The sequence below is a fragment of the Leuciscus leuciscus genome, assembly GCF_965113295.1.
Source record: "Leuciscus leuciscus genome assembly, chromosome: 8".
NCBI classification, from domain to species: Eukaryota; Metazoa; Chordata; class Actinopteri; order Cypriniformes; family Leuciscidae; genus Leuciscus; species Leuciscus leuciscus.
In genome coordinates, this window is record NC_138732.1 from 23,953,862 (window position 1) to 23,966,706 (window position 12,845).

Below are 12,845 nucleotides of genomic sequence, written 5' to 3' on the forward strand. Positions count from 1 at the left end.
CTATCAATGCAAAGCATTAATAAATATTGAATCACATGTACAGCTGGCCGTACCAATGCAATAAGCTAAATAGGTTGCTAAACTTGATTATTCTTCATGAATAGCCTGGATGTGTTATTTTGGTATGACTCGGTATGTCTATGTGGGATGTTTCTGACAAACAGCACTTTGGCAATAAACATCTTGTACTAAACATTCATTTCAAGAAATTCACTCCTGCAGTTGAAATTTTGCCTTGTAAAAATATTACAAACATATACGTTTATAAATTGTAAAATGAACTTAGCCATGTATGTCTTGTCTACACTTTGTATGTGTCTCAAAACCAAGTCAACCTAGATATAATATTTGGGAATCAAAGAAATGCTCCTGATGTCAAGCTTGTCTCAGACTTTCTTATAGAGCAGCAATATTTGGGGAAAAATCTAATTGCAAAGTATTCTGATAAAAAATTGTGATTACAAATAATTCAACAATTTGGCCGAGATTTTGAGATGATAAACCAATAAGGCTACAAAATTAAAATAATAATAATTATTATTATTATTATTACAAAAATAAAATTACTATTGTAATATTTCACTGTATTTAATAATAATAATAATAATAATCAAAATAATAATAATACATTTACTTTGCAAAAGTAAAACTACAATACTAATAACAATACTAATATTTATGGCTGTCTTAATTTCTTCATTTTCAAATTATAACATAAAACTTTTATTTTGACTTGCCTTCTTTTTGCTTCTCATTACCAGTATGGGAAGATGGTTGGCACATGTGTTCCCAAATGCACATTAAGGCGATCCAAACACAGAGCAGATGCAGAGATGGAGCTTGTGTGGAGTAGACTTTGCAAACTGCGAACTGACCCGCTTTGAGCCACTGCAGACTGTTTTTATTTATATAATTAAAAACCGCAGCCTTGTTTTGGTCGTGCAGCCTTACTTTCTTATTTATCGCAGTGTGGCCAGATACAAAGATACATGTGACAGTAGGCGCGTTTTCATTACAGATTTGCGCAAAACTCTTGCGATTTTTTGTAAATGTCGACAAAAAACTATTGTGAAATGACAGCGTTTCCATTAACCGATGTTATGGTTTCCTCTCGCGACAAGTAATTCCAAAAATCATAGCAACGGACGTTGGTAGGTTTATGTATCTCAGCCACCGCACTGGCCATTATTATTATCAAAGGAGACGTATATGTGTGTTATCCAATCATTAATGGCAATGAAAGACCCTTAGCCTATACTTGAGAGTAGCACACATGAGGTGTTTCTGGGCGTTTCTCACTCATTTCTGCTTCGAGGTCTTGATTGTGGCAGTATTCCTGTAATTCTTCTGTCTTTTATGAATTTAATAAAGAACTCTGTCTCGTATTCTGTCCAAACACACCACGTCATTACGTCAGGTGACCTGTAAATGCGCAAAAACTGTTTCCATTGCAGTTTTGCGAAATATTTCTTTTTCGAATTGCCTGAAAAACCACCTCATGCGAGCGTAAAAACTTGTTTGCGATAAATGCGATAAATATATATATATTTTTTGCAATAAACATGAGGCATGTTTATAAAAGCTACTTAAATATCCTAATTGAACTAAAGCCTAATCCTGGCTTTATCTAAGACCGGTCTGTGGGACCAGGCCTTTAAGTCTTAAAATAATTTTCTATGAGCTTTGAGTTTGATCAGGATGATGTTTATGTAGACATGCAGTGGACAGGGATTCAGCATACTACAGCTCATGACATATTGCAGTGGTATAAATTAAATAGATTAATATATGTTTGTGAACAGAGTATACTCTACACCGTCAGGGCATTGTATTGTTGAGATGATTATGCTGGAGAAGACCCAACTGACCTTGGGAAGAGAAGCTCTAGATCCTGAGCTCTGGGTGGTCATGGTCAGCACAGTTGTGATGCCCAAGCCTACACGGGCAGGAGCAGCGTCCATGTTGATCCAGAAGGACACCCAAGACAAAATGACAATCAGGAGACTGGGAATGTACATCTGGATCAGATAATAGCCCATCTGTCTCTCCAGGTGGAAACGAGCCTCTATGCAGGTAAACTTCCCTGAAACACAAATAGTATGTGGCTTTCATTGTCTTCATGTTCTGTGTGATTCTCCAGTGTTTTGTCTTTGCAGGTTTAAGACAGCCCTTTTAAATAGGGTTGCGAAGGAATAACTGGTTCTTATTTAGAAATCGTTCCATAATTTTTTTTTTTAAATACTAGAACCAAATGATGTTTGATTCAATTAACAGTTTACCAAACTAAAATACAGACACTGAATCAGAACATGAGTGCATGACAAGTATAGTCCAATTACAGAATGAATGAATCTGATTCCCGAACAAATGACTCTGACGAGTTGGTTCTTTTTAGCAAATGAAACGTATGCAGCTTACAGACTTCAATCAGTGTATATACTGACTGCTTTTTCCCATATGACAGATACACAATATACATTTTGTCAATAGTACTTAAAAAAAAAAAAAAAAAAAAATGAAATATGTTATAACATTTTGGTTTGTTTAGTAGTTTGTTTGGCCCTAAAATCCACATTTTATTCAGAAGACATTTTGGAAGAATTATTTTAAATGATCAAATTTAATTGTAATAGTTATTCAATTATTATTATTAAAATGATTAATCATTGAACAATAGCATTGCATTTTTTTTTCCAATTTTTTTTTCCAAATATCATTAAGTATCCGTAACTGCTAAAAGGAATCTGGGAACCAGAATAGTAAAATCCCATTCCTAGTTTATAGCCCCATAACAATTCCATGCCTGTTCCCACACTATAACTAGACAGCAGAGCTGAAAATGTCAGGGTCAAGGTTCATTTAACTTCCACCATTTACTCAGCTGAACTGGAATAGCCAAGCTTTTGTAGTTGTTGCAGCATAAACCTAGTTTATTCCCTTACTCTTGGGAATATTATGTATTGACTATCTATATTCATAAATGCAACAGTGTAAAGACATAAAGAGAAAGTCTAGTGCGAAAAGCAAACAGAGGTATTGACTCAAACAGAAGCTCAAACAGAGAGAGCAAACACTTTCTTTGGACTGCAATCTTTGTTGATCGTAAACAGCCAAGCGAAAAACAGTAGGGATGCAACTGACCAGCACTAAAATTAAAACTATACAAGTGCCTATTTTTCCCAAGGGACTTGGAGGATGCGTTTGGATGAGGAAGACAGGCTGGACTGCAGAGCTTAGGCCTGCTCTGCAAATCAAAGTAGATTGCCACTAATAAATCTGAGAAAAACGACACTTTAATTTTCGGTTAATGCTTGACTGGGGAGCAGCAGAGCTCATGTACTGAATGTCCAGTGCTCGCGCTGGAGGAACACGACTATGCAGAGAGAGAGAGAGAGAGAGAGAGAGAGAGAGAGAGAGAGAGAGAGAGAGAGAGAGAGAGAGAGAGAGAGAGAGAGAGAGAGAGAGAGAGAGAGAGAGAGAGAGAGAGAGAGAGAGAGAGAGAGAGAAACTCTTGTACACACACATATGCAAACACACACACACACACACACACCACTGAAAGTACATACACTTTTGTTTTCTTTTTTTCCTTGTTTTTCCACACTTCTTCAATACAAAATTTGTTCAACTTTGTTCATTTTTTTTTAATGATTTTCTATGCTCATAGAAATGCTTTGGCAATACAATGTACAATTTGTCATGCCAATAAAGCTCATTTGAATTTGAATTAGAGAGAGAGAGAGAGAGAGAGAGAGAGAGAGAGAGAGAGAGAGAGAGAGAGAGACTAAGAGTGAGAGCTGAGACGGTGAGTGATGATTAGAGCATTAGGGCATCTTCAGGGTATTTGATCCGCACAAACACAGAGGTGATAGGTGAAGTGCAAAGTAAGCACACTCATGAATTATGAGAGAGAGAGAGAGAGAGAGAGAGAGAGAGAGAGAGAGGGAGGGAGAGGATTAAGTTCACCTTTATTATTACAATTGACTCGCTATTATTACAAAAGATTTACAAAAACATATACACAAGAATAAAAAAGTAAAAAAATAATTACTTTCTTTCCCCCTTTTTTTAAAAACCTCAAAACCAATTCATTATCATACAGTGTACATAATACTTAATTTATTCCCCATAATTCTATAAACTTTTGGTAGAGATTCCACCAACTTGTATGCATACTCCACCCTAATTCGAGAAGCAACCAAACCTAAAAACAGGCACAACGCTTATTGATCTTTGCCCCAACAGTCTGTTTTTCCTTGTCTTCCAAATAGCCAATTTTGCAGTGCCAGATCATTTTTTTTATTAAAACAGTCACAAAACAGAGAGAGAGAGAGAGAGAGAGAGAGAGAATATTGAGCAAATATTGAACCTTTTTAAAGTCTTTAAATCTGACTGATTTTAGTTCTGGATTACCTCATGGTAAAATATGCAAACACAGACAAGATAATTATCTAGATGAATTATACTTAATACAAAATCAATATGATAGGCTTGCATGCGCAAAATTGTCTGTGTAAACTTTTGTATATAAATGGATTTTAAATTTCATTTTTAAACTCAATTTTGTAGACCCCATTTTAATATTTTCACATAAATAAATACAAAACATACACAAAAAAAGGAAAATACATATTTTCAAAGAAACAAAACTCTAAAAGAATGCATAAATTAAAAGCTCTCTATATATTTATATATAATTTTCCCCACCATTTTGAAATCTCTTTCATGACATGAAAATTCTTGCAGAATTGATATCTCAGGCTGTGTAGAGTCTATAATGGCTTGTTATACACAATGTAAATTAAGTAATTGTCTTGTTCTTTAATAAATTAAATTTAAAGCAATAAATTGTGTTTGAATAGCTTTATAACATTTTACACTTTCCGCTTGTGTTTCATGAATGAGGCTCAATGCTACAAGTATTTGGCCAGTGTTTTATAACAGAACGGAATATGTAATATAATAATGGAAATGTGCTCTAGTTGAGATCAGCATGAGGTGCTCGGAAGCCTCGGAAAACCGTGTGGAAAAAAGTTAACATTTATTTTGAAATAAAATGTAATGTTAATCTAATAACATTTAAAGGGGTCAGGAATTGAGAAAACAAAATTTTCCATGATTTTTTTACATAAAGGCCCGTACACACCGGGACGAATTTCGCGCGCGATATTCGCCGACGTTTAACGCCTCGTGACTAAACAAAGGGCACCAATGTGAGTGTGCACACCGACGCGAAAAACAGCACGCGTAAAAGCGTAATTTTTTTTTAAACGCCTCGGGTTCGTTTTTTTGGTTTGACGCGCCGCGTCAAAAACTATCCGACCAATGAGATTGCCGCTTTTGCTCACGTGTCTAGAGCTTCTGAAGTTACAGTAAAACACAACTTGGGGGCGCTCAAACACACATGCCGAGCACACATACGTAACAGCGAAGACGATATACGGCAAGTAGCGTCACTGCCCATAGACAGACACTGCCGGGAAGAAATGACGAGGAAGATGCAAGGCAAGATGAATGTAGAGCTGCTGGTCTCGTTGGTGTCCGAATAAAGAACTATATGACAAACGCGACAGCGACTACAAAAATCTTGTTAAAAGAGAACTGTTATGGAGTGGTATTGCAGAGTATAGACTGTTATGGAGTGGTATTGCAGAGTATAGACTGTTATGGAGTGGTATTGTATTTCTGTTTTACATTAAGCGCCATCTAATGTCAGGGACTGAATTTGCATGTTCACTCGGCTCATCGTCAGCGAAAAACGCTTGGGAGTGAACACAAAAAACGCGTTGAAAAACGCTGGCGAATAACGCGCACCGATATTCGTCCCGGTGTGTACGGGCCTTAAGAGGTCATTGTACTATAAACATATCCCATAAGTTTCAGAACTCAAGACTTCCTCGTTAATCCAGTTTATTGAAACCAAGCTGCCCAAACAAGCCGTTTTGGATTTTGTCACATTATAACGTCATAGTGCAATGAAAGACCGCCTTTCAGAAGATCAAAGCATACTTCTACATCATTGCCTATTTAACCCCGCCTACCAATCCACGTGTTTCACATAGTAGTAAATGCGAGAGACGCAAACACAGGATCACTGCAGCAACAAAACCATAGAGATGCTCTGAGGATTACAAGATGTTTTACAGTGCCAAGTTGTGGAAAAACAGTCTTTGCATTGCCATCCTTGTGAGCCTAAGATTAAGAAAACGTGGATGAACTTTATTTTTTACTAAGTTCCAATCAGATCGTGTCAGTAAGACACTCGTTTATTTCGCTTCATTTTACTGTGGATTCGTTTTTACACAAGACACCGTTCGACGCAAGCTTTTCAGAGACTGAAAATAAAAGATGATGCAGTGACGACTATATTGATTCCAACAGTAATGTCGCAACACAAGTGTGAGTAACAGTGTTTTTACAATGTGTAACTATTGCTTTGTCAGTTACAGAGTATTTATACTGTGGTGCCGCAGTCAAACCGAATAGTTGTGATTTGCTGTTCTTTCCTTTGTTTCAGCATTTATGGGGTTATAGCGCTGGATTATCAGATCACACAGAGAACGCTGCTTTTGCTATTGTTTTGGGATGGGTTTCCCGAAACCTCCTTAACGCTACGTCGTTCTTAAGTTACACCTTAATCTGTACCTTATCGTTAATACGTGTTTCCCGAAACATTCTTAGTTAAGTATACCTTCTGTAAGTCATACGTTCGGAAGGTTGGTCTGGACCACTCTTAGCTTTACCTTATCACTGTTGCAGGTCTATATGAATATAATTCTGAAGTTTTAATACACCCAGACAGTGTTCAATTAGGCTAATTCAAGGGTTTTCATGCAAAGAATAAAATTGTCATTACACTGATTGTTGTTAGATTTTTAATTATATTATTATACAATATTATTAATTTAATTAAAGAGCGCTTTTAAAGGCCAGTGAAAGCATAGGCTACTGTCAGTTAAGTCCTATTCAGACGCTAATATGGTTTCTCATGGGCTCATACGGTATTTTAAACATTTACAGGGGTAAGTCTGTGATTTTAGTGCCGTCCGAATCCATAATGTCAGTGTTTTTTCTCACCCAACCCGCGTAAAAATCCCTGGCCAAATGAGTACCTACTGTTTTTTGACAAACAGGTCGTGTGGGAATTTAATTGCCGTCTGAATCCACATCTCTTGAGTTTACAAGAAGAGATTCAAAATCCACTGTTTAAATCCTTTTTGATCACTGCCGAGCACCGTACGTAAGATGTACACATTTATTACTGAAATGCTGGAAAGTATTTCCAAGAACAATATTTCATAGCAGCTCCACCTCAGCGAACAAAAATGGGAAAGCACATACAAATTTGAAATGGTTATTATGGCAGCAATATATTATACAATTTAAAAATATGTAGGCTAGGCTATTATAGTTTGGATAATTTTTTATAATATCCCATGAGTCCTAATAAATGCAATTTCAACTATTTCTGAAGTGCTTCTTTTATAAAGAACACCGCTTTCTCACATAAACAGCCCCTGCAAGAGAGAATAATTGATTCTCGAGCCATCGATATCAACCAATTCAGCACCATCGCCACGTATATCTTAAGCAGCTTCCTAAGGTATGGTTCGGGGAACATGCCTAGAAATGGTATATCTTCAGTTAAGTTATACCTTAAGAGTCTTCGTAGCGCGCTAAGAGACAACGTTATCGGGAAACCCAGCCCTGATCACAAACACATTCACTGTAATGCTAAATAAAAGCTTCAGTTAGAAACATCTGTTTTATCATTAGTAAGACATCACAACACGTTTCATTTTATTTAAAACGCGACTGCAAATGACAATGCATAGCCTATATTTTTCACTTTATCGAAAATGATGAACGATAAATAGTCTATAAGAACGACTGTGTGACAAATGACGGTACATTCATTCATAATTCGTTTACATGAAACACTGTTATCCTGGATGCATTCGGATGATCCACCGTTATCGTTATCCTGTCAACTATAACTGGTAACTTCCAGTCCTTAAACTTTATTTTGTATAAACATTATAAAAAAAAATATAAAAAATGCAGTTCATGACCCCTTTAACGTAACTGTAACAATATATAATAACCTTTTTAAAGTTCTCTTAGTCCTCAAACCTATTATGATATCAGATAAATGTGACCTTTAATAAAACCTAATGCTAAAGAAAAAATAAAGAAATGATATCCAATAAGACTGTTTCGAACAAAACAAAAACACAAACTCTCATTAGCTCAATGATAATAATTCAAGAAAAAGGCAGACAATCTGCTCTGACTGTCCCTGCTGTTTTGGCTTGCCTTTATTTTCGATCTGAACTAGTCTGGCCTTCAGCAATTTTCCAGTTTATCTGGAGTGTAACAAATCCTGACCGTCAACGTTGACTGAACAGATGGTATTTAACCCAATCAAAAGTTCATGAAGAAGATTCAAAGCATGTGTTCCAAGCTGTGGTCCACAACCTTTCACTGAACCCATTTTGGTGCAAAGTGCTTCATAACAGCGGATCCAATAATAGTAGGCGATTGTGTCCGGTCATATTCAGACCAGTGTCAGCTTTGAACAAACACTACAGCTTCACATGCAGATGAATATCACACGATGAATGACACTTACCTGTATTATAGTGCTTGGTGCAGTAGCGCAGATCCTTCTCTTCCTTCAGTATAAACTGAGGTAACGTCAGTCCGTCTGCTACCTGCACGGCTCCTTTCTCGTCCCACTCAAATATAAGATCATTCATCGTGTAGCCAACTAGTGGAGGACAGATGAAACAATAGTGTTGTCCGTGACAGCGAAAAAAAAGAGCTTCATTTGGTCTGAAATTGGCACCTATTTTAGCGAATCGCCCACCTCACACCTCTAAAAGAAACGATCTAAACATGCATTTCTTGAAAAAACAATAATATATAGTATATAATACGGGTGTAACGATACCCTCATGTCACAATTCGATATATATGACGATACTGGACTCACGATAAGATATTATTGCGATACTCCCAGTCATATGATAAAAGGTTAACAAAAAATGGACTGTTGCTTTAAATGCTAAATTTGGTATTACATTGAATACCAATATTGTAAATGAATTGGCTTGGACTTGGTGCTGGTAACCCAATGCAACAGACAATGGTGACACCTGAATAAAAATATTGAATATTCAAGCTTAAAATACAGAATTATTTTTGAAAAATATGCGTGCACTCTGTCACTGACTAGATATATTTAAAATAACGTAGGCCACTTTTTACTGGTAACATAAGAATTTGGAATTATCAGAACTCACAAATATTCCCCCATTGCATTATTATACATTATATTCAACATTATAGAAGTTTAATGTAGTACTGACACTAAAACTCTGAAAACTTAAAGAAAACACGATGTATTGTTACACCCCTAGTATATAACGTCAAAATGTGAAACAAAAAAGCACCCACTAAAATCAAAGCAAGTGCAATCGTCTGCATTGATTTTAACGGGAGGAGATATGTTAAAATGTTACATAACCACCAAACCTGCGTCACCATCCGTCACCCACAAATAATTTGCTCATAATTTTCAAAATGCTTCAGTCAAACAAAGTTTCCCCTGCAGAAATGCGCTATAATTTGGCAAATCTGAGAATCAATAGTAAATAACAGAAATGTGTAATGGCAGGAAGGGCCGGAGTTGGCTTGTGCTTGAAGCGTCTCTCTGCTGACTGCTGAATCTACTTGAAGGCGGCCTTAAATCACTACGCTCTTCATCTGCTGGTGCCAGCCAGTACAACATCCATCTCTGCACCACTGAATAAATCCTCGCCATCTGGCTGAAAGGATCAGGGCATACTTACAGCTCTCCAGCTGCATTATACAGGTCTGCACATCCATAGGGAAATTCTTCAGGTCCATGGGGCAGGCCAGAATCAGTGTTATTCTGAGAACAACAACACCCGCGATCAGCAACAAACTCCACAACAGATCCAATTAGACAACTCTTATTTTCTTCCTTTTCCACTGGTCAAACCGGTCAAATTTAAAGGAACAGTTTTAAAGGAATACATTTACAAATTTTATTTATAGAGCTGTACACACAATGCACAAATCTGTACATAAGTCTTCTGTTTCAGATGTATACTAGAACTATTATTATTGTTTATTCTATTTATTTATGTTCTCATTTAAATGCCTGTTCTAATGTCATACATGTATGTATGTACCAAGAGCTCCTGTAAAAACCACAAAAAAATTCCTTGTGTGTTTGTGCACACTTGGCGAATAAAGCTCATTCTGATTCTGATTCTGATATCAGTATTATTATATATTTTTATTGCATTTATTAATACTCTGAATTAGCTTAGATTTTTTGGATTTTCCGTTTTCATTTTAATTGTTTTAGTAGTTTTTATTTATTTAGTTTTAGTCATTTTAGCATTTAAACTTATTTCAGTTAGGTGTCAAGGCAACATTTCTAATTTTCATTGTTCTAATTTTCGTTGTTGATGGGCTCCATTGACCTCCATAGTATTTTGTTCCATTCTATGGAAGTGAATGGGGTCCATCAACTGTTCGTTTGCCGACATTCTTCAAAATATCTTCTTTTGTGTACAGCAGAAGAAAGAAATCCATACAGGTTTCGAACAACTTTGTGAGAGTGAGCAAAAAAAAGAGACAATTTTCAAGTTTTTGATTTTACATCTAACATTTATATTTTATTGGATTTAAATGATGCAAACTAATTTAAAGGGTTTTTTTTCAGCTAACAATAACACAGCACCCAATAATTACAACTCCGTCATTATTCGCTCACTGTCATCAGTTGTTTTTCACCAATAATGTCCACCGCAGCTCTCAAATGAAATATGTCGCAGTTCGTTTTGGTTTTACGAGACGCCTGGTTATGAGACACTGGAGAACCAATAACGTTTGATGTTATTGATGTCCAACCTGAAGCACAGGTGCCAAAATTTGATTTGAGAGCTGCATCAGGGGTGACGATTATCAGTGAATAACTTAAACTTCATTCTGTTCCTCACTTCAGACGACTTAAAATATAGTGCAGGGGTTGTATTACAGACCATTTCTAGTGCCTTTTAAAGCTTGTGGTCAATATGAAGTGTTATTGTATGAAAATAACAGCATACAGAATTGGAATGACATAAGGATGAGGGGAAAAAAAGAGAGATTTTTCATTTTTAGGTGGCTATCCCTTTAAGATATGCAACCAAACTCTATTAAATCTATGATTATTAACTCTGCCTCATATGATCCTAAAGCTAGATAAAGAAGCAGCCCAGTGCAGAGCTCTGATTCGAGGCCGTTTTTACGTCACTATCAAAAGATAGTGGTTATTTACCCGAAATGTTCAATTTAACTGTGCACTGTGGTTGGTGCAATTTAGAGAGGGTTCACAGCTAAGACTGAACTGATCTGAAAGGTTCATTTGATGGTGTCAAGTTAAGAGACGAGGCTTCCCAATCCACACAGCAATTCTCACCACAACCCCAGTCCTCTTTAATGCTACAATGATAAGACATAAAGTGAATTTGGAAACTGGAAATGTGCCAAGAAGGATATATTATATTTGTTTCGCTTTAAGCTATTTCATTTTTTTTAATAATAAAGTACCACACACAATTAAGCAAACATGCTGTGCATTCTAAACAGTGTATAATTTCATCAAGATACACTAGCGTTCAAAGGTTTGGGGGCTGTTTTTTTTTTTTTTTTTTTTTTTTATGTGTCTCTTTATGCACACCAAATCTGCATTTATTTGTTCAAAAATACAGTAGAAACAATACAATTATGAAATATTATTACAATTTAAAGTAGCTGTTCTCTATTTTAATATATCTTATAATGTAATTTATTCCTGTAATGCAAAGCTTAGTTTTCAGCATCATTACTCCAGTCTTCAGTGTCTCATGATCCCTCAGAAATCATTCTAATATGATTATTTGATGCTCAAGAAACATTTTTTATTATTATCAATGTTATAAACATTGTTTGTTATAGACTCTTTGATGAACAAAGTTCAAAAGAACAGCATTATTTAAAAAATTGAAATCTTTTGTAACATTATAAATGTTTTTATTGTCAATTTGTTGCATTCTTATGTTGCATATGTTTTATAACACTTACTAACTACAATATTTGTAGGCCAAAATATATTTATTGATAATTTTTTGTTACCCATTACATTTTTTCTAAATAATATTCTTTTTATTTTTATTCATTTTTACATTTTGCTGACAGTTCTATTAAATGCTGTTTAATGACAGGTTCCATTGCAACAACTTACCCCATATAGTGTGACAACATGACCCACTACTGAGCCATGTTATCACAAAAGGTCAAAGTGTGTTTAATGAACTGTATGTCTTTTTTTAAAGGGCGCAAAGAAATCAATCAACCCTGAGAAACACGGACGGCAATAAAGCTGGTGTGACAACTAGCCCCGGTTAAGTGTACAAACACACCGTATAATGTATTATTGGCAGCATTAGATTATATATTGCACTCTCACCTTATACTGTACAAAACATTCCCATTTTTGGAGATCCGCAAAAGCTTGTTGTCAGTGGTAACCTCGTGGAAATTAGCTCCCTTTTCATTGGCAAAGAACAGATCAGGTTTCCAAATGGAGTCCAACATGGAGGGATCAAGGTCAAGGGAGTCATCGGGATATTCGCTGTAGGCCAGCCGAGGGTCATTCCACTGCTGTCTCAGGAAAATGTTCACTCTGTAATCCTGTGGCACACAAAGACAGCCATGCCAACAGATCAGAGGTGAGCAAGAGACGCCAGCACATTTTATAAGCTAACATCAGGTTCAGGCACCAGTGA

General features: G+C 36.0%; 1 protein-coding gene across 3 annotated transcripts in view; it reads right to left on the bottom strand.

Annotated features, from left to right (window-relative positions):
* glra1 (glycine receptor, alpha 1) overlaps positions 1-12,845 on the bottom strand; it is a 55,063-nt gene that overhangs the window by 13,108 nt on the left and 29,110 nt on the right. For all 3 annotated transcript variants that reach the window (XM_082177293.1, XM_082177292.1, XM_082177294.1), the window contains 4 exons: positions 12,527-12,750; positions 9,855-9,937; positions 8,633-8,770; positions 1,869-2,083 (listed from right to left, as the gene is read on the bottom strand). In XM_082177293.1, the coding sequence (XP_082033419.1) occupies positions 1,869-2,083; positions 8,633-8,770; positions 9,855-9,937; positions 12,527-12,750 (660 nt within the window). The remainder of the gene's footprint in view (positions 1-1,868; positions 2,084-8,632; positions 8,771-9,854; positions 9,938-12,526; positions 12,751-12,845) is intronic.